This window comes from Salarias fasciatus, assembly GCF_902148845.1.
Source record: "Salarias fasciatus chromosome 23 unlocalized genomic scaffold, fSalaFa1.1 super_scaffold_20, whole genome shotgun sequence".
Taxonomy (NCBI): Eukaryota; Metazoa; Chordata; class Actinopteri; order Blenniiformes; family Blenniidae; genus Salarias; species Salarias fasciatus.
The window spans coordinates 15,205,772-15,231,941 of record NW_021941230.1 but is presented as its reverse complement, the minus strand read 5'-3'; the positions used below and the strand labels follow the sequence as shown (position 1 = coordinate 15,231,941).

The 26,170-nt window shown below is 49.1% G+C and overlaps 4 protein-coding genes across 4 annotated transcripts; all 4 read left to right on the top strand.

The window, feature by feature from the left end:
• The first annotated feature begins 173 nt into the window (after positions 1–173).
• Positions 174–7,767, top strand: LOC115384125 (adenylate cyclase type 8-like). The gene is made up of 23 exons (XM_030086454.1): positions 174–281; positions 479–753; positions 838–1,035; positions 1,139–1,607; positions 1,846–1,995; positions 2,130–2,260; positions 2,536–2,647; positions 2,748–2,875; positions 2,963–3,121; positions 3,214–3,448; positions 3,527–3,715; positions 3,836–3,936; positions 4,041–4,242; positions 4,322–4,411; positions 4,495–4,622; positions 4,724–4,805; positions 4,882–5,040; positions 5,131–5,277; positions 5,363–5,455; positions 5,531–5,645; positions 5,762–5,886; positions 6,001–6,099; positions 7,585–7,767. The coding sequence occupies exons 2-23, from the start codon at positions 512–514 to the stop codon at positions 7,765–7,767; spliced, it is 3,537 nt and encodes a 1,178-aa protein (XP_029942314.1). The 5' UTR covers positions 174–281; positions 479–511.
• A 1,772-nt stretch (positions 7,768–9,539) lies between these two features.
• xdh (xanthine dehydrogenase) lies at positions 9,540–18,857 on the top strand. Its single transcript, XM_030086085.1, has 35 exons — positions 9,540–9,673; positions 10,312–10,369; positions 10,871–10,967; positions 11,072–11,180; positions 11,370–11,496; positions 11,581–11,642; positions 12,296–12,394; positions 12,476–12,556; positions 12,783–12,927; positions 13,016–13,108; positions 13,191–13,342; positions 13,435–13,528; positions 13,615–13,724; positions 13,833–14,017; positions 14,085–14,247; positions 14,326–14,415; positions 14,493–14,662; positions 14,750–14,876; positions 14,950–15,069; positions 15,143–15,239; positions 15,317–15,438; positions 15,531–15,664; positions 15,736–15,823; positions 15,909–15,995; positions 16,102–16,293; positions 16,362–16,507; positions 16,694–16,775; positions 16,861–16,956; positions 17,145–17,348; positions 17,429–17,481; positions 17,552–17,666; positions 17,759–17,824; positions 17,907–18,095; positions 18,169–18,336; positions 18,585–18,857. Exons 1-35 carry the CDS (start codon positions 9,557–9,559, stop codon positions 18,633–18,635), a joined length of 4,089 nt encoding a protein of 1,362 aa, XP_029941945.1. The 5' UTR covers positions 9,540–9,556; the 3' UTR covers positions 18,636–18,857.
• Positions 18,858–19,542: 685 nt separating this feature from the next.
• LOC115384087 (tetraspanin-7-like) lies at positions 19,543–22,251 on the top strand. The gene is made up of 7 exons (XM_030086384.1): positions 19,543–19,623; positions 20,026–20,214; positions 20,284–20,358; positions 20,434–20,529; positions 21,688–21,843; positions 22,012–22,095; positions 22,183–22,251. The coding sequence occupies exons 1-7, from the start codon at positions 19,543–19,545 to the stop codon at positions 22,249–22,251; spliced, it is 750 nt and encodes a 249-aa protein (XP_029942244.1).
• Positions 22,252–22,873: 622 nt separating this feature from the next.
• Positions 22,874–25,069, top strand: LOC115383984 (mid1-interacting protein 1-B-like). The gene is made up of 2 exons (XM_030086226.1): positions 22,874–23,147; positions 23,435–25,069. The coding sequence occupies exon 2, from the start codon at positions 23,611–23,613 to the stop codon at positions 24,097–24,099; it is 489 nt and encodes a 162-aa protein (XP_029942086.1). The 5' UTR covers positions 22,874–23,147; positions 23,435–23,610; the 3' UTR covers positions 24,100–25,069.
• Positions 25,070–26,170: the final 1,101 nt, after the last annotated feature.

Below are 26,170 nucleotides of genomic sequence, written 5' to 3'. Positions count from 1 at the left end.
GCCAACAACTAGCTAGCAGCCTGCTAACTGGTAGAGCTGCCTGTGGCCGGCAGCCAATCAGAGTGCAGCGTGGCAGCAGCTCATTGGTCCCACCTGCCAGCAGGGTTAAACCATCTGCCTTCACCAGCTCTGCCAACTGAAGGCTGCAAGTGTTCCCAGACGCCGTGGTGAAGCTGAGGCTTGAAGATGATGAAGGACGAGACCCGAGTCGCCTCGCGTTTTCTCAGAAGGATCTCGACGTGTGAAGAAGAGACGCAGAAAAGGAACCACACCAGACTCCGGTAGTTTCCAGGTTTCAGCAGTTCTGTGGGTCGCTGCTGTTTTCAGCCTCTGTTGTTTGTGTCTTTGTTATTTTGTTTGTGTCTGCAGCTGTTTTTGGCCATTTGGTGGATGTTCGGAGTCTCTGTGGTTGTTTTCTGTCTTATTGTAGTTTTGTTGTCCTAAACTTTACTGGACACCGTTGGGTTTCTTTTTCCAGCTCGCCTGGGAGGCGGGTCTCGTTCTGGTAACCATGGGCGACGGCCATCGAGTGATTCGAAATGGTGACTGCGAGGCTGCACGGCAGGGGGGCGACATCACCTTCAGTGCGAATGTGGGCCCCGCCCCCGGCCTGCGGCGGAAGCAGCTGCTCTGGCAGAACGCTGTCAGAAACATCATTGACCAGCACAACCTGTCGCTGCGCCTCGCTGGCGGCCTTGAGAGGGGGCGCCACCGCATCACCGTCACAGACGCCTACATCGCCGACATCAACAGGTCAGTCCGTGCCGGAGGTCAGCGGCCGGACCCCTGAGCGTCGGCGGCCCCCTGTGCGTCTGAACCCCGCTTCTCGTATTGCAGGCAGATCCGGAACAGGGCGTCTCACGGTGCCTTTTGGCAGAAGCGCCGCTCGTCGGCGGCGCGGGTCCACCCGACGACGCCCAGGATCTCAGCAGCAACTCAGTTCAAGTACGACCCGCTGAGCGACGCCGACGTCTTCGTGTCGTACGGGTCGACGGTGCGAGGCGTCTTCATTCCCACGCTGCAGCACACCTTCAAGTAAACATTGAGTTATTATATTGAATAAAGCTTTAATGACCTGATCTTGATTTATGTCATCGTTGGCGTAAAAGTCCACTTCCTGTTTCCTGTTGCTCTGCAGGTCGGCTGACCTGGAGCAGCTCTATCTGCAGTTCTCTGCGGCTCAGAGACGAACCTCGCTGGTCGTCACCAACGCCATCGACATTCTGACCCGTATCCTCGTCTCGCTGCTCGCCTGGCCGCCCGGGTGGGGGGGCGTGGCCACCGATTGGCTGGCGGGCTTGTCGGTGGCGCTGTGGGCGGTGGTCTGCGTGCTGACCCTGGCCAGGTGGGAAGTGATGTCCTCGCCACGATGGCTACGTCACCTGTCGTTGGTCAGCTGGGCGTCTCAGACGGTGCAGGTGCTGGTGGGCGTGTTCAGCTGGGCGGAGACGGACCACTCCTGGTACGTCTCCTTCTCCCTTTTCTCCACCTACACCCTGCTACCCCTCCCTCTCCTCTGGTCCATCATCGCCGGAACAACCACCTCCACCCTCCACCTGCTGGTGGACACCTGCTGTCACTATGGCGACCAGACCTTCATCCGGAAGGTGAGAAAACTCTTCCAACTTCATTTGGTTTGACTTGCAAGACCTCTTGGTACCTCGACTCTTTTACAATGGAAACAGATCATTTTAATCCGCCTGCAGCACAACCGTCACTTTACTGCCTCCACCCTCGTGATAAGACTTTAGTTTCCTAACCTGTATTACTTCAGTCTCTGAATTGTTTGGAAGACATTTTCAGATCCAGACTCGTTGACTCTGGAGATCTGGTTTGCCTGTTCAGGTACTGTCGAAGGCCTTTCTGTATCTGGCCATGAACACCGCTGGTCTCTTCATCCACTACCTGTCTGACCGGACTCAGAGGCAGGCCTTCCTGGAGACCCGGCGCTGCATCGAAGGCCGGGTCCGACTGGAACGTGAGAACCACCGACAGGTAGCATGCTAAACCCCGTCCCCAGGGGAATAGTCTCTAGACCCAGCTCCCAGACAGGAAGCATGTTGTTGAATTGTAAAAAGTAGAGACATAAGGTCCACATTGCTGGTTTTCTGATCCGGCTGTGTTGCTAGGAGCGTCTGGTGATGTCCATCCTGCCTCGGTTTCTGGTGCTGGAGATGATCAGCGACATGGCCACCATGGACGAGTACCTGCTGCCTCAGCAGCTTCACAAGATCTACATCCACCACTACAAAGACGTCAGGTAGGCAGGCGAGCTCAGGCAGGGCAAACTCCGAAAAAAACTGAGAGAGAAGCGAATACAAAAGCTAAAACAGTGGACCAAGAACGGAACCCTGAGGAACTCCATAAGTACTTTACATGGAAAGTTGCTGTGTCTCAAAGCAGCTTTTCACTATTTTAAGAAGCACTGGTGTTGCTCAGTCGTGTGTCTGCTGCCCCCTTGTGGCCTGAAACATTCATGATGCCTTTCATGGTCATTTTGTCGATTGTTAGCGTGATCCTCTTTCCTCTCCGCAGTATCCTGTTCGCAGACATCATCGGCTTCACGTCGCTCTCGCTCCTCCTTTCTGCTCATGAACTGGTCAAGATGCTCAATGAGCTCTTCGGGCGCTTCGACAGACTGGCGGAGGTCAGGTCTCCATGGCAACCATCTGGCATTGGCATAGTTTTGTTTTGTGAGTGCGCTGCGTTGACGTGTTTCTGAGTAAGGTGTGTTTTTTTGTGTGCAGGAGCATCAGTGTCTGCGCATTAAGATCCTGGGAGACTGTTACTACTGCGTGTCCGGCGTGCCGGAGCCTCAGCGCGGTCACGCTCGCTGCTGCGTGGAGATGGGCCTCAGCATGATCAACACCATCCGGTAAAGACACACACACACACACATACGTATGCTTGCGGTTCTCGTGGCTGCGCCATATCAAGTGTGGTGATGTTTGTTGTGCTGCAGGTACGTGCGTCGTGAACTGCAGCAGGAAGTGGACATGCGGATCGGCGTGCACTCGGGCTCGGTGCTGTGCGGCGTGCTCGGCCTGCAGAAATGGCAGTTTGACATCTGGAGCTGGGACGTGGATGTGGCCAACAGCCTGGAGGCAGCAGGAGTACCCGGGTCTGAAAACACACACACACCAGGAACCGATGGCGTCACTCAGATTTTGCTGAATAAAGGCGGTTTTAATGGAGGCTCCGCCCCCCTCGCAGGCAGATCCACATCTCTCGGGCGACCCTGGACTGCCTGGGCGGGATCTTTGAGGTGGAGACGGGGCACGGCCGCGAGCGCAACGAGTTCCTACGGAAACACGATGTCGACACGTTCCTGATACGGCCGGCGCCCCGGGAGGAGTCCGAGCCGCCGAGGGCGCGGCGTCCGAGCTACGACGAGATGACCACCTGGAGTGCCGAGCTGCCCTTCGGAGACATCCTGGGGATGAACTTTGTGAGTCCGGAAGTGCGCCCGAGATTTTCTGGAGGGGGTTTCGGTGACCTTTAACCTTTGTGTTTGTGCCCACTGTAGATCCTCGCCACTTTCACCAACGGCTCCCTGACCCAGCTGCCCAACCAGATTGCAGCACAGCGGTCGGGGTCACGGGAGGTCAACAAGAGGATCCGTCAGGCAATGGAGGTGCGGAGCAGCGAGCGAATGAGGAAGGAGCACATCACCACCTTCACTCAGGTGTTCAAGGACTCGCACATGGAGGGCAAGGTGAGGACCGCTGCCGCCGCCACGTCTCATGCCTGACCTGGTGTGGGCGTGGCTAGCTTTGATTATGTGTGGGTGGCTCGTGGTGAAGTGGGCGTGGCTAACCTGCTATGGTTGTCTCAGTATTCACAGATGAGAGATGAACTCTTCAAGTCCAACATGATCTGTTCCTTCATCCTGGTGCTCCTGCTCATGGCCGTCCAGGTGATAATCCCCGCCCCCAGGTACACCTGTCACGCACTTCCTGTTTTCTCGTTTTTCACCTGGAATATCAATTATGGAATGACCGGCCAATCAGAGGCGCTCCTTTAACCTTCTAATCGTTCAGGCTGTGCCCGATGGCGGCCCTCTTCCTGGTCAGTGGCTTGGTGTACTTCCTGCTCCTGCTGCTCACGTTGGGGGAGGAGTTTAAGAGTTGCCCCGCCCCCCTGCAGTCACTTTGCTGCTGGGTTCATGAAACCAAGTGTGCCCGCACGGTGCTCATGCTCACCGCCATCACAGTCAACTTCGGCGTGGCGTCGGCCGACATCGTGAGTCTCACTGCGATTATGAACTGACCAATCAGAGGACGCGACGCCATCGTCAGTGTTTCCTTCTTTCCTTTCTCAGCTGTGGTGTGATTCGTCGGACAGCCCTGACTCCTCTTCGGCTCCGCCCCCATCTGCCTGGCTGGATGTGAACATCTGCAATCATCCTGAGGTACGCTGGCGCCAAGGCATGAACATCGGGCCACGTCCGTGTGAGCACGCTGAAAATCTAAAATCTCTTTGCCCATGTTTCAGTACATGATGCTGAGCGGCGTGGTCGCCATGGTAACCTGCGCGGTGTTCCTGCGGCTGAGCTGTGTGCTGCAGCTGGGCATCCTCCTGGTGGCCGCCGCCGCCTACAGCTACATCATCGAGACGCACAGGTACACCGCACGGTGTTCTCTTCGTTTATTTGTTTGTTTCTCACGTGTGTGTGTGTGTGTGTGTGTGTGTGTGTGTGTGTGTGTGTGTTTTATTCCCGCAGGTCTCATCACCTGTGCCGGCGCGGCGTGTGCGTGGTGCTCATGCTGATGTTCATGATGGCCGTCCTCTACAACAGCCGACAGGTGACGCCGCCACGCGCGCAGCACCGGCGCCGGCCGGAGCAGGAAGTCACCGCTCTGTCTTCTTCCTGTCGGTTAGCTGGAGGCCACGGCGCGGCTGGACTTCCTGTGGCGCCTGCAGGCCAGGAAGGAGGTGGAGGACATGAAGGAGCTGCAGGAGCACAACGAGTGTCTCCTGCTCAACATCCTGCCGGCGCACGTCGCTCAGCACTTCCTGCAGAGAGACGCCAACAACGAGGTGCAGCGGCGCAAACATGGCGGCCGCTTTCAGGCTTTCCGTCTCTGGAATTGTTGAGAATTTTTGACATTTGTTGCGTTTCGTTGCCAGGACCTGTACTCGGAGTCGTACGAGCGTGTCGGCGTCCTCTTCGCATCACTTCCTGGTTTCTCTGATTTCTACGAGCAGAAAGAGCTGGTCGATCAACACGTGGAGTGTCTGCGACTCCTCAACCACATCATCAGCGACTTCGACCAGGTGGACAAGACACAAACACACAAACACACAACCAGACAACACACACACACGCTGGTAACATAGCATGCCGTGTGTGTGTGTTTAGCTGTTGGAGGAGTGTTACTTTGAGGAGGTGGAGAAGATTAAGACCATCGGGAGCTGCTACATGGCGGCTTCAGGCCTCTCACCTGACCGACAGGTGAGTCCTGTCGTGACATCACTTCCTGTTTACACTGACGCTGTCAACACGCGTTGATTCTATGTGTGTGTTCAGGAGTGTGAGGATGGCTGGCACCACCTCAGTGAGCTGGTCCTCTTCGCTCTCGCCATGATGGAATCTCTGAATCACATCAACACACAGACCAACAGCAACTTCCAGCTGAGAGTCGGTACGCCGACACACACCTTACTGTGTTTTGAACACAACAGCGACACACACACACACACACACACACACACACACACACACTGATTGTTTTCATCATTTTAAAACCACGATGTGCAGGAATCGCTCACGGTCCGGTCATCGCTGGCGTCATCGGCGCCACGAAACCTCAGTACGACATCTGGGGGATGACGGTGAACATGGCGAGCCGCATGGAGAGCACCGGAGTGAGCGGGCGCATCCAGGTGAGCTCACCTGTGTGTGTGTGTGTGTGTGTGTGTGTGTGTGGGTGGAGGCTGACGGTGTGTCCTCAGACCCTGAACAGAGAGCCGACACGCCCCCCCTCCCTTCCTCCTCAGGTCCCAGAATCCACCAGCTCCATCCTGGTGGAGCACGGCTTCCTACGGCAGCTCAGAGGGAACATTCTCATCAAAGGCTTCAGCGAGCGTCACGGCCCGGTGAGTCCGGCCCTCAAACTCCGCTTCTCACAAAGACCAGAAAATATCTCCACAATTATGAGAAGTATTACGTACAGTGTGATGTATAAATGATTTATTAAATATATATTCTAGCAGAAATATGGAATCATTCCAGGGAATCTCGGTTAATAAATATTTAAAAAAAGTCTTGAATGGAAGACCTCTCTTCCAGATGTTTTTTTTTCACTATGCAAATAAGTTGCAAATTTCTGTTAATTTCAATAAATGATGGAAAAAATCCTGATATTTGAAAAAAAAATGCATTAGAAAAAACTCAATAATTTTTAAAATAAAAAAGCAACTTGAAACATGCGTAAGTTCTCCGTTTAATTCTGAAAAGAAGCTAATTTTTTGTCTTTAAAGCGATACTTCAACATTTTGGCAAATTGGCCCATTTAGCGCAATTCCTTAGTCATTTCGAACAGCACACTTACTTTTTTGTGAGGGCGAGCTGTTGTTTATTCAGAGATGAGTCGGGGAAGGTTTTCGGGACGGACACAATGGGAGTGGATGGTATTTTTGTTCCCCCTCGTCAAACTCATCAAATACAAAATCCAACAACCCCAAAACACTTTGGTGGACACGTTATAATCCGCACATTCACTGCACTGTGGAACACCAACAAATAATATTGTGGCGTTACGACACTGAAGCAAATACTGGGAACTACTTTTTCTTTTGAAATCATTACGCCCAGACGCCATGTTTAGTAAGTAGTTCCGTCTTAGCAATCTTCGCATAAACAACTCAATCTGGTAATTTTGCGTCAATATTTCACAGCGTAGTGAATGTGTGGATTATAACGTGTCCACCAAAGTGTTTTGGGGTTGTTGGATTGTGTATTTGATGAGTTTGACAAGGGGAACCAAAAATACCGTTCATCTCCATTGTGTCCGTCCTGAAAACCTTCCCCGACTCACCTCTGAATAAACAACAGCTCGCCCTCACAAAAAAAGTAAGTATGCTGTTCGAAATGACTAAGGAATCGCGCTAAATGGGCCAATTTGCCAAAATGTTGAAGAAGCTCTTTAAAGAACTCTCATACTCAGAAATTAGTTCTTCATCACTGTGAAAAAAATCTTGAATTTGAGGAATATATCTTCAGTAAATCTGAAAATATCAAAAATTTGAGAAAATATATTTTGGAAAACTCCTGTGATGATGTTAAATCTTCATTTTGAGTCCCTTTAAAAAAGACTATGAGAAAAGAGGAATCAGAATGTAGAAGAAGTCATGCGTGAGGATGAAAGAAGTCATTTTTAAAGGCTTTTCATGTTTGGTAAATATGAGTTTGGTGATTTTAAATATGAGTTTTTTTTGGGAAATTCATCAACTTCATTTGGGAATTTGTTATTTTAAGAAGGATAAAAATCCAAGAAGAAGGATTAGAATCCAAGATTAAAACCTAAGAATCCAAGAGTGAGACGAGTGAGGGTGAGATCCGTTCTCCTCGTCTCATCTCAGGTTTGCACCTTCTTCATGAGCAGCCGAGAGGAGCGCTGGAGCGTGCTGGAGCGCGCCGGCGGGCGGGGCTTGACTCTGAACAGGAACACGCTGGGCGCCGTGGTCTACAGTCTGGTCCAGGCCCGGAAGAGGGAGCGGCTGAGGGAGGAGAACGGAGGCTTCCACCTGGTGCAGGCCTCCTAGGACCGGCACACCTGCGGGTTTCTGGAAGCATTTCTAACATCCTCAGTCTCCAGAGTGGGACTTCAGTGAGCTGAAGAAGATGAACGGATCCATGGAAGCATCAACATCAGGATGAAAGAACTGTTCCTCTGGTCCAGTCCGTGTCCTCTGGGTGGTCTGTGGTTGTGACATGTGCCCAACTGCTTTATTCCTGTTATTTTACATAAATGACTGGTATTGTTGTTAGCGAACCAGTAGGAATCTTTTGTTATGATGTTTTTGAGTGAAACAATAAATACGATACGATCAAGTTTTGGTGAAGATTTCTTCTGTTTTGTGCGTCTCAGGAAACCGGTGCCCTGAGCATTATGGTCCAGCCACTGCTGCTGGCTAGGGGGAAGTACTCCGATGGTCTTTTCAGGTCTGCGTCCTGAGTCAACAGCTCCCAATCTGCATTTTCAAAACAGTCCTGAAGCTTTGAATCTGATTCATCATTCCAGGCTCCAACGGTTCTAACAGCTGGTTTGTTCTACAGATCACGGGTCTGAAAGATGGAATCATATGCAGAGAGATATGATCGAATCGAACAATCGTGTATTTTAATGTCGCTTATTCTGTTAATTTCGTATCGGGTTTAAATTCAGGATGCGTTAATCGGCGTCACCCATTACCCAGAGGCCCATTCAAACCCTCTGTGTGTGTGTTTGTGCGTGTTAATGAATAATCTTTTTGAACTCCAGCTGGATGCCAGATCATTTTTCTCACTTCGTTGAGAAACAAAAACACCTCAAACTTTGAACTCAGCAGCTCATTTAACAGCGCTTTCAGCTGGAACGGTCCACACATCTCCCTGACTCTTCGTCTGTTCCCAGAGCTTTTCATCAAAGTGTGGTAAATATGGAGAGCAAACTGTAGTAATTTCTGTTATCTTTATTTTTTACTTTGAGGTTTTCAGCTTCAGTCTGAGTTTTTGGAGGCTTCCGGATATCTGAGGGTGAATCCAAACGATTCAGATCACATGAAGAGGAAATGAGGCCAAACTAATGTGAATACTGTGTGAAGGAAGACTGAGGCCAGAGAGCCAACAGAGTCCACTCTGTTTACTCTGTCTCTTATTTGATTTTTACTACAGCCATGGTTTGATTTGTTTATCATGAAGTTTGTATTACTAGCTGGCTTTCCTTTTTACGTCGTTATTGGGAAAGTGTAAAAACTAAAAACCATCTTTTTTCAGTATTTTCTTTCAGTTATCCACATTTTTTCTTTTATTATGAATTTCTCTAAATAATTTTTTCATTTTGACTGTCATGTCATGTTTAGAATAATTTAATTCATTTTTTATATGTCTATATAAAATCAAATATTTTCATCCGTGCTCAGTCACGCCGCCGGATGCATCGCTGCGTTACCGAGTAATCAGATTACAGTGAATGTCACTGTGTCTGTGTGTGAGCTTTGACCTGAAGGTGAATGATTACCTTGAAGAGGCAGGATGACTTTCTCTGTCTTCTGGGAGCCAATCAGATCGTCTGTCCGCTGCGCTTCATCCATTCAGGACTTCGTTGAGAAATCATCAGAAAATTGATCTGTTGTGGTTTAATCCTCCACCCTTTGGTCTGAGATGGGATTTTACGCCGGATTCCGGAGGCCCTGATAGCGGCACCAGGTTCGGCTCCGGTGGGCTCCACTGATCGGGCTTGTTGGGGGGAGGAGGGGTTTGTCCGTGCTTCGGGTCCCACAGGACACACCTCTCTATCTGAGGAGTCGGTCCAGCGGGAGACCGCCGTCCGGATCACTGCAGAGCGACAGGATGGAGAGGACGCAGCGCATCGGCGGAGCACTGGAGGTGAACGGGACCGGAGCCGGAACCAAGACCCGGTCCGAGTCCTGGTCTGAGGAGCTCATCTTCTTTGTTAATGGCAAAAAGGTAAAAGATAAATCCCACGAAGTTTAAATTAGACGCATTTTAAACGGAGTTCTGAATATAATTTTTTTCCATCTTTAACCGATGCAGTTTTTACCTTATAATTTGATAAATGAGGGAAGGATAATTTATTATTACTTTTATTGATATGTTTAATTAATAATACAGGAAATCACGTGTTTGTGCAGGAACATTTTTAAATTTATTTTTTGTAAAGTTGTAAAGAAGATGTAACGTAAAGCATCCCTTTACAGGAGTGAATGAGCCTGCTGAAGCTGAAAAATGTAGAAAATGTGAAGTCATGAGTTGTGTGGATGTGAAAGAAATTAACACGCTGAATTAAAAGTGTAGCATCAAATGACTGTGGTGAATTTGTCAATAATCCTCTGTGTGACAGAGCCTGGCGACTCCAACAAACATTTACTGCACCGATTCACCTTTTGCACAGGCCAGGATTCCAAGACATGGAAAATTAACCGGATGGTCCTCGCTCAGGAATCAGTGTTAGGACCTGAAAGTTGCTGCCAGGCTTATTTTTTTTCCTGCAGATTCAGCTTTAAATTTTGTCGTGGAAACTCTGCTGCTGATTCCATTCATAAAATTAATTTTTCTGTTTGTTTTTGTGTGTGTTTTTGGTGTAGATTGTTGAGAAGCAGGTGGATCCCGAGATGACACTGCTGACATATCTGAGGAGAAAATGTAAGAACAAAACATACAGAAATGAGAATGGTGTAAACACAGAGCAGCGGCTGGACTTCGACCTGCTCTCCTGTCTCTGTGACGACCTTCAGCCACACACTCCGACCTTTATTTTTCACCGTTTCTCTCGTTTTATGAGGCAAAAAAAAAAAAAAGACAGAGCAAAAAGCAGTTTTTACACGGATGCAGCTGCTGTTTGAATTCATTTTTTATTACCTGGAGTTTACAGGCTGCTGACTGTCAGGTCACTGACCGTGGGGTCCGAGTCCAACGCTTTCACGACCACAGCAGCTCCCTCAAAGTCACAAAACAACCACGCAAATGTCCTGATAGGAAGCGTCCGGTTACAAAGTAACAGCAGTTTCAACCTGTACTTAATGTGACAGCAACCACAGACATCAAACAGAAAACTGTTATTACAGTTTAACTGTGTTTGTGTTTGTGTGTGTGTGTGTGTGTGTGTGTGTGTGTGTGTGTGTGTGTGTGTGTGTGTCCACTAAGTGGGTTTAACAGGAACTAAACTGGGATGTGCTGAAGGTGGATGTGGAGCGTGCACTGTCATGTTGTCAAGATACCAAACAGATACCAACCAGCTCCAGTATCCTTCACCAGTGTGTGTGTGTGTGTGTGTGTGTGTGTGTGTGTGTGTGTGTTTCTGAATCCTCTCCTGGAGTCCACAGTTGGTTCTTTAGCCATATTCAGACATCATGCCGTGAACGCCTGCCTCGCCCCACTCTGCTCCCTGCACCTGGTTGCCGTGACAACCGTGGAGGGCATTGGCAGCGTGGCCAGGAAGCTGCACCCGGTCCAGGTAAACCACAGAAGAAGAGAGGACCAAGTCCTTCAGGCTTTAAAAATCTGTCACCATAGTTGAGTAGGGACGTCTGAAGAGTAGGAAAGAAAAAGGTGGAAATTGTTTGTTTCTGCAATTAGATAAAAAAAAAAAAAACTTTGGTCAAAGACGATTCAGCCCTGTAAGCAGATGATTTCCATCCTTCAGGAGCGAATAGCCCTGTCTCACGGGTCGCAGTGCGGATTCTGTACCCCCGGCATCGTCATGTCCATGTACGCTCTGCTGAGGAACAACCCCACCCCGACCATGGGCGACGTGGAGGAGGCTTTCCAAGGTACGGGAACACGTCATCCAAACGCCCACATCAGCAGCAGCATGCAGGAGGACACATCAGAGTCACAGTGCTTTTTCCTCTCAGGGAATCTGTGCCGCTGCACCGGGTACCGACCAATCCTGGAGGGATACAGGACCTTCACTGTGGTGAGCACGGACAGCGTTTCCACCTTCAGCCCAGGAAGACATCGAGTTCTCAGGAGAACGCCCAAAATAGTCTAAAACAAAGCCAAAAACTTTCAAACACATTCAATTACTGGTTTCAAACTTGATTAAAACCAATCTTAAAGCTTGACTGAAATAACATTCAGATCAGTCCAGAAGATTTTACCAAAGTAGGGTTCAAACCAGACCAAAACCAGACCTGAAGCAGCTACCAGACGAGTCCATTATCAGTCTGGCAGCTGGTCTTAAACTGGGTTCAATCCTGTCTAAAAACCAAAGTTCAAATGCCTCTAATAAAACATACAGAAAATCAGACCAAAGTCAGTTTTGGGAGCAGCCTGCAAACCTGTTTCCAACCAGTGGAAAAATGAATGGAACTGTGAGCCAAAACCAGCTTTAAACTGGAAGAAAACCAGGTCCGAGCAAGTCTCTGGTGGCTGTGACGATGGTGCAATATCAGATTTGTTTTCATGACCTGTTCAACGATCTGCTCCAGACAGATTTCACACATTCAAGCACAAAAAAGGTGAATGAACCATTGGGTTGAGAGCAGGTGACCCCGGAGGTCAGAGTCTGTGATTCATTCAGGACTGATAGTGAGTAAATACGAAAGGTGACAGTCTTCCTCCATGCAGGAGGGTGGGTGCTGTGGAGGCGGAGGTCGGCAGAACGGCTGCTGTCTGACCAACGGGAGCGCAGCTGAGAGGAGTCTTGGCGAGGAGGAGGAGGAGGAGGTCAGAGGTCGATCTGTTTCTTAACAGGTTTATTCAGTTTTTCGTGTTTTCGTTGGTCCTGAACTGTGAGCGTGTCCGCAGGGGGCCACGCCTCTGTTCAACGCCGCAGAGTTCAAACCATTTGACCCAACACAGGAAGTCATCTTTCCTCCTGAGCTGATGGTAAACACACAAACGTAAACACACACACTGCATGTTGTGATCAGAATCAGTCATGTTTTGAAGCATTTGTTTTACACAGTTACTGTTTTGTCGACACATGTGGTGTGTGTCCCCGGTTGATGCACACATCCTACATGCTAACGTCATGAAACTGAAAGCATATATAAATCATAACATCATCAGCATATAGCAGAATTAAACATTTGTTTTTACATTTTTTTTTCAGGCTCTCTCTAAAAGTCAAAAGAGAAAATCCCTGCGTTTCCGTGGTGACCGAACCACGTGGCTGCAGCCTGCATGCCTGGACGAGTTCCTGCGTCTGAAATGGGAACATCCGGAGGCCCGAGTGGTGGTCGGAAACACCGAAGTGGGTCAGTCTCGTTCGCTGATTCTTATATTTGTTCATTCATTCTCCCGTTCATTCTCTCATTGGTTCATCCCTCCGCCGTCTGTGTTCAGGGATCGAGGTGAAGTTTAAGAACATGGTCTACCCGGTCATTTTGGCGCCAACCTTCATTCCTGAACTGACCGCAGTGACACACACTGACGACGGTGAGTTCCGAACGTTTACCATAGATGGATAAGAACGAAACCTTTCACTGAAAAATGTGTTGGAATATGTGTGTGCGGTCAGGTATTGTGTTTGGTGCGGCGTGCACGCTCAGCCACATGGGCGCGGTGCTGCGCCGGGCGATGCAGACGCTCCCCTCCCATCAGACTGAGGTGTTTGGGGCGGTTGTGGAGCAGCTGCGCTGGTTTGCTGGACAGCAGATTCGTAACGTGGCGGTGAGGTTTCAGACTCTGACTCCAGGTCCAGACCCTCGCGCTGCTCCCCGCTGTTTCAGGACCCGTCTGTGTTCTGCTTCCTGTGTTTCCAGGCTGTAGGTGGAAACATCATGACCGCCAGTCCCATCTCAGACCTCAACCCAGTTTTCATGGCCGCCGGCTGCAGACTCACTCTGATGGACAAAGGTGGAACTTTTGAAATCCACTGAAACTTCAGTTACTCTATGGATTTCATTTGAAAACTCTGACCTCTGAACCTGGAATGTCACCAGGAGGCAGCCATGAGCTTCGCATGGACGACGGCTTCTTCACAGGTTACAGAAGGACAGCAGTGCGCCCGCAGGAGGTGCTGCTCTCCATCCTCATCCCGTACAGCCGCAGGGTGAGCGACACGTCGCTTCGCAACCACATTTTATCACCTAGAAACCACTGTACGCCTTCTTCCTGGCCGCTGCTGTCAGTCACCTCACAGACTTTCTGCTTCCCTCAGACTCAGTTCGTCTCCGCCTTCAAACAGTCGCCCCGTCGTGAGGACGACATCAGCATCGTCACGGCGGCGATGAGCGTCACTTTCGTCCCCGGGACCGATGTGGTGGAGGACTTGAGGCTGAGCTACGGCGGAATGGCGGCGAATACGGTGCTCGCCAAAAAGACGGCAAGCCGACTGTTGGGAAGGTAACTGGTCCCGAGGCAAGAGGAGGAGAGGGGGGCGGAGTCAGTGACCACGTCTGCTGTCAATCAGGTCGTGGGGGGAGGAGCTTCTGGAGGAGGCCTGCTCCTCATTGGCTGAGGAGATGGTATTGGACCCCTCTGCTCCGGGCGGTATGGTGCCGTACCGTCGGACCCTGGCCCTCAGCCTCTTCTACAAGTTCTACCTGACGGTTCTGCAGAAGCTCCGCCTCCAGGTGCGTTTACCTGAACATCTGATTGGAGTGGATGATCGCAGGTCAGATCTAAAGGTAATCCGTGTTTTCCATCCTCAGGGCGTGAACGTGGACGACGTTGCCTCGAACTGTCTGAGCGCAACAGAGATTTACCACCCACAGACGCCCTCCAGTGTCCAGATTTACCAGGTACAGTGAACACACCGTCCGTCACCAGGTGGGCCTCAAAGGACCCGGCCTGATATTGTCACCTGGTCCCCCTGCAGGCGGTGCCAAAGGGCCAGAACCAGGACGACGTGGTGGGACGTCCCATGATGCACCTGTCCGCCATGAAACAGGCCACGGGTGAGGCGGTTTACTGTGACGACGTGCCGCTGTACGAGAACGAGCTGTATCTGTCGCTCATCACCAGCAGCAAGGCCCACGCACACATACGGTAACACACACACACACACGGTGAAACTGATTATAAAAAGTTACTGTAGTTGGTGGTTACATTGTGTGTATGTGTGTGTGTGTGTAGCTCCATTGACGTATCCGTGGCCGAGCGTTCTCCTGGCGTCCTCTGCTTCCTGTTCGCCGCTGACATCCCCGGCAGTAACGCCACTGGACCCATCAATTACGATGAGACCGTCTTCGCTGACGGCGAGGTGAGCTTCTGTCCGCTGACCAATCAAGCTGCCCCGATGCGCTCTGGGTGCTAACGTCCTGTCCTTTATTCAGGTGACCTGCGTGGGGCACATCATTGGCGCCGTGGTGGCCGACACGCAGCTTCACGCTCAGAGAGCCGCCAAAGCCGTTCGCATTGAGTATGAAGAGCTGCCAGCAATCATCACCATCAAGGTGAGGCTCACCTGAAACGCTCTGGACCAATCAGGATGAAGCATCCTTTATTCATTTCTATTATGATTGACAGGAGGCCATTGCCGCCAAGTCTTTCTATCAACCAATCAGAACCCTTCAGCAGGGAGACTTGGAGGCAGGGTTTAAACAGGCTGACCACATACTGGAAGGTAGGCATTTCTTGGAGAGGGTGCGTCACCTGAGCCATGTGACCATCTCTCCTGACATCTGATTGGCTGTTTGACAGGCGAGCTGCATATTGGAGGTCAGGAACATTTCTACCTGGAGACAAACGTTACCCTGGCCGTACCCCGAGAGGATGGCGAGATGGAGCTGTTTGTTTCCACTCAGTCTGCTTCCAAGACTCAGGTACAGTAACTGCAAAACACAGGTACAAATAGAGCAGAAAAATATTCCACAAAATGAGTAAAAATGCTGTCTGTTGAATGTTTCTACCTCAGGCTCTGGTCGCAAAGGCTCTGGGCGTCCCTGCAAACCGTGTTGTGGTCAGGGTGAAGAGGATGGGCGGAGGTTTTGGCGGGAAGGAGAGCCGGACGACCATTTTGTCCACGGTGGTTGCCATGGCAGCAAAAAAGTAAGTCGCTCAGCCTCATCGTGGAAACCTTGTTGCGGCCATACTCAGTTTAAGTGACTCTGGTGTTGCAGGCTACAGAGGCCGGTCAGGTGCATGCTGGACCGCGATGAGGATATGGTGGTCACAGGGGGACGGCACCCTTTCTACAGCAAATACAAGGCATGATGGCGTCTGATTGGTCAGCTGGTTATGATCAGTAAAACCTGTTGTGAGCCATCAGTGCTTTCTTCCTCTCTCGCTGCAGGTTGGTTTCCTGAGCAGCGGTAAAGTGGTGGCTCTTGATGTTTCATACTACAGCAATGCTGGAAACTCCACAGATCTCTCTCTATCGGTGAGCATTTGGCACAACCTGAAATACTGTTGTTTATGTCTGACTGTATTCTGATGACACTTCAATGTTAGTCTGACTGATGGTACTTTGCTGTAATCATATCCAGGTCATGGAGCGTGCTCTGTTTCACATGGAGAACTCATACAGTATTGCAAATGTCCGTGGCCGAGGTTACCTCTGTCGCACCAATCTACCCTCGAACACCGCCTTCAGGGGCTTCGGGGGGCCGCAGGGCATGATGGTGGCTGAAAGCTGGATCACCGATGTAGCTCAGACTCTCAGAAGACCGGCTGAGGAGGTTTGTAAGTTTGAACGTTGAAGTTGTAGTCTCGTAGACAAGCTTTTGATTGAGCTGTCTGTCTGAAGGTGCGTCGGTTGAACCTTTACGCGGAAGGTGAGCTGACGCCATACAACCAGGTCCTGGATCAGCTCACTCTGGACCGCTGCTGGGACGAATGTTTGCAGCGGGCTGGATATCAGCAACGGCGAGCTGCTGCAGACGTCTACAACAGGTAACCTGAGCCCGATCTTAAAGGGTGGATTCACAGATGGTTAAAAAAAAAACGTGTAACTCTCTGGGGCTTTACTGAAAAATGCAACAGGTGTGTCTGAAACAAAGCTCTGGATTTGCAAAAAGAGCGCCGCTTTTGAGTACCAATGAAAAGCACCTGCTTGATCTCTTCCTGTATCCTGCTCAGCCAGAACCGATGGACCAAACGAGGCCTTGCTATCGTCCCCACCAAGTTTGGTATCAGCTTCACCGCCGTCTTCCTGAATCAGGTCCAGCCAGCCTCTGCATCTCCAGGATCTCTTCTCTGTCAGTTTCTTCTGGATTTGACCGTTTCGGATGTGATTTCACCCTCAGGCAGGTGCTCTGGTTCACATCTACACTGACGGATCAGTGCTGCTGACCCATGGAGGCACCGAGATGGGACAGGGACTCCACACCAAGATGGTCCAGGTACCAGAAAACTCAAACATTTTCTGGTGTTCGTAGATCTGAAAAGCAGATGAATCCCTTCATATTATCTTTTTTGTATTTTAAAAAATGCATGAAAATCTCAGTCAGAAATCACAAAATTGGGATCATTCATGGACATTTAAAAATGGAAAATATGCAGACCAGTTTTTGGTGGTGTTCCTCTGCAGGTGGCCAGCAGAGTTCTTGGCATCCCCTCTTCAAAGATCTACATTTCAGAGACCAGCACCAACACGGTGCCCAACACCAGCCCCACCGCCGCCTCCGCCTCCTCTGACCTGAACGGCGCTGCTGTGCAGAACGCCTGTGAGATTCTGTTCAAACGCCTGGAGCCGTACCGGAGCAGAAATCCCAAAGGATCATGGGAGGACTGGGTATGCCCCACTCTGTACACTTAAAGCTCAATGTTTGATTGGAACAAGTTGATCAATGAGTTTGATTTTCTGCTTTCCAGGTGAAGACGGCGTACTTCGACAGGGTCAACCTCAGCGCCAACGGGTTCTACAAGTGAGTTCCCAGATCAACTCGTGAGCTTGGAAATATGTTTCAGGAAATGAAATCTTTCTTTCTTCATCAGAACTCCTGATCTGGGCTACAACTTTGAGACAAATTCTGGTCGAGCGTTTCACTACTTCAGCTACGGCGTGGCCTGTTCAGAGGTGGAGATCGACTGCCTGACCGGAGCTCACAAGGTTCACACAAACCACCAACTCTCCACTCGAATTCTGCCTCACAGTGATTCATTCACTTGAATACTTATGACTAAAATCTGATTGTCTTGCAGAATCTAAGCACCACCATCGTCATGGATGTCGGACACAGTTTGAATCCTGCTCTGGACATCGGTCAGGTGAGTGAGATAAAGAGCCAATCAGAGCGAGCCGCCCTGGCCTGAAGGCCCCTCTCACGTCCCACAGTGTTTCTGCCTTTAGGTGGAGGGCGCCTTCATGCAGGGTCTGGGTCTCTTCACCCTGGAGGAGCTGCACTACTCACCTCAGGGTGTCCTCCTCACTCGAGGCCCCGGTTTATACAAGATTCCAGCATTTGGTGACATTCCGACTCAGCTGACCGTCTCACTGCTCCGTGACGCCCCCAACGACAAGGCCATCTTTGCCTCAAAGGTAACACCGCTGCACCACCAGTTTGAAGACTTTCCCTGAGAGACAAATACTTCAGACCTTTCTTTCATTCCAGGCTGTTGGCGAGCCGCCACTGTTTCTGGCTTCCTCGGTTTTCTACGCCATCAAAGACGCCATCAGTGCTGCCCGGGCGGAGTCTGGCATCAGTGGGCCGTTCAGGCTGGACAGCCCCGCCTCCGCCGAAAGGATCCGCAATGCCTGCAGTGACCGTTTCACCAAACTGGTACAGCTCCCTCAAAGCTTCCATGTTCGCCAGCATGTTAGAATTTCACTTTCATCCACATTTAAGAATGAAAATAAAGACAGGCAGCTATCAAATTCTGATCAAACCAGAAAACAATCGTTGGTGGATAACGTTTTTGGTGTCTTGATGAAACTCGTTCCACCAAACCCACAAAAATGAAGCTCACAACTAGTATCTGAACAAAATGAAACGTGTCTCTGTTTGAATCAGTGGTGTTTGTGTTGCAGTGTCCTCCTGCTGAGCCGGGCACCTTCAGGCCCTGGTCGGTCCAGGTTTAAGAAGCTCATCCATCAGCGAAGCAGCACCTGAGGCAACAAACTGCTGCAATATAACACGGATAAGTAACAGATCTTAAAGATTCAGACTCACTGATAAACGAAGCTGCATCATCTGCATAAGTGATTAACTTGAACTGTGCTTCACTGATTTCTGTCCGTGATTCACTCGTCTGTGATGGAACAAGACCAATCAAGTAATGAGCAGAGCTTTTGCAATAAAAACTGTCAGAAATACATGTGCGAGAGTCTGAATCCATCTTAAGTTTCCGGAAATAGTAGAGTACACAAAAACAAAGTGATTGTGAGGAAAACAAAACCCCCTTCCCTCGAAAAAACAGCCACAAAGACACCATGACACAAAACTGCATTTACACTTTGTGTTCGCACGTCTTTTCCCGGAGACAGCACTGCCCTTTAATGTGACCCTGTTTCTCTTCAGCCCGCAGTGCTTCGCATTTGTGTGTTTGTGGTGCAGTTAGGAGTCTCCGGTGCGTGTTAATTGGTTCAGTCCATTGTGTGCGTGTGTGCGCGCGCGTGTGTGTGTGTGTGTCATCCTGTCCTCTGCCTCTGTTGCTGAGGCAACACAGCATGTGACTCTCATACTTCACACTGTGACTCTAAAGTTCACATTCAGGTGAAGGTCGGAGTCACCAATGCAAAGCTCCACGTTTCGGTTCTCCACCTTTGTGAATTCGGTTAATTTTATAGTTTTCTTTAAATAAAGTCAGGAAGCCTGAGACAAGATGATGAAGTCAACATAAAAACAAGCTGTGTGGTTCAAACTGGAAGACGTGTGTTCCCGGAGCAGCTGCCTGTTGCTGTGGTGTCGTTCAGCGGGTGACCAGCAGGGGCGGCGCTCCGGGTTATCGCCGAGGAGGAGGCTCGGTGGGTCAGTGTCAGACACATCATGGCTCCTCGAAGGATGGAAACCAAACCGCTCATCTTCTGCCTGAAGACCCTGCTGCTGCTCTATTCCTTCATCTTCTGGGTGAGAAAATCTGTGTTTATGATAAGAGGCTGTACACGTTATTCTGACTGAAATCATAGAAAAGTGTCTCTCATTTTTCACACATTCATGCTTCGTCGGTACAAGGTCACTTCCAACATTGGTTGGATCTCTTGTAAAATCTGGAGCAGATCTTGGAAACTGAAGGTTCCTGCATGTTGGTGAGAGAGTGGGACACTGCAGACAGTCTTCCCATCAGGGAACTGAAAGGTGTCAGTCCAATTTTACTGGTTCTTGGGACTTTGTCGACCTCCTAATCAGTTTCCCAGTCATAGAGGACATTCCTGCCTGTGGTGTTTGTTGCTTTGCCTTGGTTCGTGCTTCATCCCGCTGTGAGCTGTAATTGGCCGTAAACCGACGGGACGCTTGGCTCTGCCCTCTCAGGTGACAGGCGTGGTCCTGCTGTCGGTCGGGCTGTGGTGGAAGTTCATGCTAGGTCCGTACACGCTGCTGATCTCCAGCGGTCCGTTCACGGCGCCGTACGTCTTGATGGGCACCGGCGCCGCCATCATGCTGTTTGGGCTGTTCGGCTGCTTCGCCACCTGCAGGGGGCGCCCCTGGATGTTAAAGCTGGTGAGTGCACTTTCGCCTTGGTCTCACTGTTACACCATGACCTCGCGGTGACCTCTGACTTCTCAACAGTACGCGGTCTTCCTGTCACTGGTGTTCATGATCGAACTCATCGCCGGGATCTCTGGATTCGTGTTTCGCCACGAGGTCAGCGTTCCGTTCTCTAAAGTGTTCCCTGCAGTGGCGTCGCAGTTTGGCCAACAGAGGCTCATGTTTTTTCAGATTAAAGGCACATTTCTCACCACATACAGCGACGCTGTACTGAAGTACGACGGGCGGGACGACCGCAGTCTGGCAGTGGACAGCGTCCAACGCAGAGTAAGAGTCTCACGGCTGATTCCATTACTCTGACTTCAGGCATTTTTTTTTTCTGCTTTTACAAATCTGTCTTTTTATCTCAATTTTGATAAGTCTTAAAAATTTAAGTCAGAATTTGCCAAAACAGTTTAAATTTTAAAAGCCAGTTTGCTAAACAGCTGTTCCGTCTCATGGTATTCCTCAGGGCTCTGTTCTTGGCCCTTTTCTCAAGCAATTGTTATTGAATTCAAAGTGTCACATCTGAACTTAAAAAAAAACTGCCAAAATTGTATTTTAAAGACTAAAATGCCCATTGTTCTCAGGGAAGGTGGTAGGAATGGGCAAAATTAAAAACTGAAAGTAGAACAACTATGACACAAAGAAAAAAAGAACTGTGATTAAAAAATACAGAATATTACAAATTAATTAATCACAAATGAAAGACAAAAAAAGTTAAACTAATTCAGAAATTATGTAAAATTATAGAGAAACCCCAAAACGGATAAAATCAAAAATCACAAAAAAAAAGTTATCACATTTGTCAAATTTGTCAAACACCTAAAAATGTAAAAGATAAATTACACAGTATAAAAAAGACAAACAATACAAAAAAACATGAAAAAATAGAAAAAACCCGAATGACAGTCAAGCGATTACAGAAAAATTACACTTAAAAAAATACATCACATTATGGAAAAATGTTTTCAAAAATTACTAAATTAAATAACTTTGATTTTTTTTTTTTTTGTAAAAGTCCCATGACTGCTTGTTTCATCAAAATAGTTGTAAGCAGAAAAATCAGTACCAAAACAACTGGATATAGCATCAGATATTTAGCTGCATCAGTGATCCACATGAATTACCTTCGTTGTTAATGATCCTGCAACAATTTCATTCTGACATCCTCTTGTTTGCTAAAGTCAGAGACTTTACAAACAACTAGATTATCTCTTTTTTGAACTGTGAACTTCATCATTTTAGTCAAGTCGAGATGTGTGCTCCAATTTTTTTGTTCTTTTTTTAACGGCGCACAGATGTTTTTATTTGCTGACGATTCACTCCTTTATGCAAAAGTGCAATCTGTTTTCAGACTTGTGTTGGCTGGTTGCACACGTATTTTCTGATGTTTTTGTATGTGTGTGTGTGTGTGTGTGTGTGTGTGTGTGTGTGTGTGTGTAGCTGCAGTGCTGTGGAGTGCATAACTACACCAGCTGGTTCAGCAGCGCTTATTTCTCCATCAGCGGGGTCCCTGCGAGCTGCTGCGTCACATTTGCAGACTGCAGTGGAACCGACCTAAAGAACGCAACGCTGGCAGCACAGAAAGTCTATAAACAGGTCAGACGCTCACAAAACACACAGACGGTCTGGATATGTACAGACTGCACATGTACAGTTATTATGTGTCTGTATGTGAATGAACAAATGAATGAATGATTGATCTGTGTGTGTCTGTTGGGCTGTTCCTTGAATAAATGAGTGAATGAATGATCTGTGTGCCTGCAGGGTTGCTATGAGTTGGTGACGTCCTTCATTGAGAGCAACATGGGAATCATTGCTGGAGTAACGTTTGGCATCGCCTTCTCTCAGGTACCTCTGGAATGTCAGTATTGCTGCATTAAAGGGAGTCTCTCTGCAGTTTGATGATAAGTCCGATGTTCTTTCTGTGTTTCTCAGCTGGTCGGGATGTCTCTGGCCTGTTGTCTGTCTCGACTTGTCAACGCCAACCAGTATGAGATGGTTTAACAGGTGATTCACTCACTTATTCATTCGTCTCCAGTGACAGCATCGACCACAACTTAGCTCTTTTTTTGTTTTCCAGTGAAGAGCTGAGAAGGTTCGTCTCCACAGAAGTCTTCTCTTGACCCTTAGTTTCTTTGCTGTAACTTTTTTTTTAAGCTGATTGGTTCCGTTTTCATCTGTACAGTCTGTGAGTAATGCCTGATTCCATCCACCAGGGGGCACCACACCAATTAGTTTGTGTTTTATTGGCAGAAACATTTGAGACACATTTCATTATTAAAGTGTTTTATGTGTTGTTGCCATGACGATTTAAAATGTTTTATTGACAAAATAAATATTTCCTGCGATGTGAAGCTGTTTGTGTTTGTTGTTTTTGAATGTATTACTTCCTGCACACAAACACCTGTCAAGGAAATGAGCAAGTTTAATAACAAGAAAGAGGAAAAAAATAAAAAAAAATATAATATTAAATGTGATGTGATCTGAAATAGATATATTATTGAAGATTAATGTAAATAAATAATTGTTTTCTTAAAAAAAAAGAAACTTTTTCCAGCGTCCCATGTGACGTCGGGCGCTGTGATTGGCTACAGATGATTTGTAGCCCCGCCCCCTGTGACCTGCCAAAGCCCTGGTGCTCGCCCCCGGTCCTCGCTCTCATCAGATTACCGGGCTAAACGCTCCGTTTCCCCGCCGCCGGTCTCCCGGTTACGACCCCTCGACTCCGTGTGGTCTGCCTGGACTGACTGCTGCCCCGCTGCCGCTGACCGCCGCCCGGACCGAGCCGAGCCGAGCCGAGCCGAGCAGAGCCGAGCCCGCACACACAACCCGGAATCATCCGTGAGCAGAGGCGGGGAGGCTGCAGCTGCCAGCACGGGGAGTTTACCGGGGAATCTCCGGTAAGAAGGCGGAAATCGGTGCGAAAGGGCGCGGCAGCGACCGACACGTTGTCCGGTCTTTCCAGCAGCATGTCTGACCCGCCGTGCTTTGATTTTAATGCCGGACACCGGCAGGTTCCTCGTAGTTCCATTATCGGACACAGCCGGGTCTGTGGCCGATCATCGATCTCAGCAGAAACACTGGATCTTCAATGATCCACTTTCACTTTCACATGACTGATCGCCTCAGCAGCTCCTGCTCCAGCTCCTCCGCTCTTCCTGAATTCTCCTTCTGTGATTCATTTCAGATCCTGGGGTGAAACGGTTGGCTTGGGTCCTGTCGTGGGGTCGACCTCCATCCCGGCGGGGTCACGAGGCTCTCGCGGTGAGCAGGTGCTGTGAGTCGGCATCACTCAGCTGGTCAGAGGAACTCTAGGTAATCCTGTAAGGAGCTTTAGTGGCTCAGTTTGGCTCTGCCGGCACGATGCAGATCCCAGACTCCTACAACCAGAAGAACTCGCTCTTCAACGCCATGAACCGCTTCATCGGCGCCGTCAACAACATGGACCAGACCGTCATGGTGCCCAACCTGCTGCGCGACGTCCCGCTGACCGACGGAGACGATCTGAAGGCCAACGGCACCGGCCCCGGCCCCGGCCCCAGCCCCGGCCCCAGCCCCGGCCCCGCCGACGGATACTTCCAGCGCGACAGCGACATGTACGGGTCGTACATCCTCCTCAAGTCCATCCGCGACGACATCGAGTGGGGCGTCCTGCAGGGCGACGAGCGGCGGCGGGAGAAGGCGGCGGCGGCGGCGGCAGAGGTGACCCACGCCGCGGTGGCGGGTGAAGACGACCTGGAGAAGCAGTTCCACTTCCACCTCCACGGACTCCATATGGTTCTGTCCAAACTGACGCTCAGAGCGAACACGCTAACGAGCCGCTACAAGGAGGAGGTCGGCTGCGGGAACTGACGCCTCGGCGCCATCCGGCAATCACGCCGTCTGTTTATCCGGCAAGCTGACCTTCAACCAAAAAGAAATAAAAACACAGCCAAAGCTGAAAACAGTTAAATTTAATGAGAAATGAACATTTGGGACTTGATATCTGCAAAACTAATTCAGCACTAATTATGTTTTTTGTTTGTTTGTTCGAGCTGTGAATTTAAAGGTACAGGTGTTAACTTTTGTGTAATACCACTCCTGTACACTGGGTGGCAGCAGTTCTTCCTGAAGTCCAAAGCTGCAGCTTCTTTTTCTGTTCCTGTGAATGCAGGATGAGAGATAATTGACTTTTTGTGGCTCCATCTGCTGGTACGAAGTGGTATTACAGCAAATATCACACCGTGGCGAGCTGTTCGCTTGAAAACTTCATTAGCTTTCTCTGAAACATTACGACTAAAAATATTCAACTGTGTCTTTTAAAATTCAGACAATTTCTACATTTCAGCCATTTCAAAGATAAAATGCTGCTTTTTGTCACAGATGAGATCAAATATTTTCATAAAGTGTGAATGAATTGATTAAAAAAAAGGCAAAATGTTTGACCGAGGACCCTGTGGGACGCCACAGCCTCTGATCAGGGCTCAAATGTCACCATGTCCTTGAATGCAGATCATTTTTTGTGGCTGGAGAAACGGGAAGCTGCAGGACTTCTTCTCCTTCTCTGAGCTGTTTGCACTCATGTTTTCGTGTTTGTTTGTTGTCCCGACATCCATCCATTTCACGCTGCGACTGTGAAGCTATGCAAACGCCACCGGGGAGCAGGAGGTGGTGGAACGCTGCATTCCACCGACTGATCGCCATTTCAGATGAAAACTCAACCGTCAAGCACTGAAACACAGTTCCGTCTTCATCCCGAAGTCCAAGAACATTTCAGTTTGTGTGAAAATGTAAAAAAAAAAAAAAAAAAGAAGCTATGCATCTTTTCTATTTAATGTTTTGACTGAAATTAAAAAGTCCTCATGAGAACGTTGCTGCCGTTGGATGATCCTTTGACCAGTTTTTGAGTTACTCTAATTTTAATGTCCCTCGGGTTTTAATTTGAGGGTTGTGGGGCTTCTTGAAGGGGATCCTGCGGTTCTCCTCGAAGCCGTTTGAGGAGGCGAGTCCACATCGCCCCGGTTCTCTCCGTGTTATCGGGACGATCCTGTCGGAGTTCAGGGGTTCTACAGACGGTTTGTGGGGTTTTAATGGTGCCGATTACAGTTTTATGAACCCGGAGCATGGTGTAGATGCAGTTTTGAAGCTGTCAAATCACCTTTTGAGCTTTTAAAGGGGCAGTTCGGGGGAGATTTGGGGATGACGGAGATATTTCACCAGTAGTTTTGCTGGTTCTCATAACCAGAAAACTGAAAGGTCATTAATGACATCCTGAATAATTAATGTGTCTTGAATGAGTCTGCGGAATCTGAAGCTCCCTGTTGAAGTTCTGGGTATTTTGGGTTTGATTTAGGTAGTTATGATCATTTATGAGGATTTTTTGGGACTTCTTGAGGTTTTCCACTCCTTAAAGTGACGCTATGGAAAAGTTTGGAGATCTTCTGTTGATGTTCTGCTTATCGATTTTATTTGTAAAGTTCTTTATGGAATTTTCAACGTTCTGATGAGTTATTTGAAGGTTTCAAACAGACTTTATTGAGAATACAAATCGAATTTTAAACGTTCTGGAGGTGTTTTATTTTTCTGATGACCTTCATAATTCAAAGCTGTTGTCTGACAGACAGTTCTTGATGTTCCTGTGAAGACTCCAGAGGTTTTGTAGCTCTGAAAACACAATTATGAGCGCGTGAGAAACTTTCCCCCTCACACTGAGCGTCGTGTCGGTGCTGCGATGAGCTGCAGTGATGTGCCGTTTCCACTTGGGGGCGCTGTGGTTCTGCAGACAGAAGCGCGCCTCCAGCAGCGCGGGTCGACTTGTGGGGCCGGGAGGTGGAAGCCGGAGCGGCCCGGCTGACCGGAGCGGCGGGGCTGGGAGGAGGGAGGGCGCGGCGGCGGTTGGAGAGTTAATCCCAGTTAGAGTTAATCTCATCTGAGCAGTTTCCTC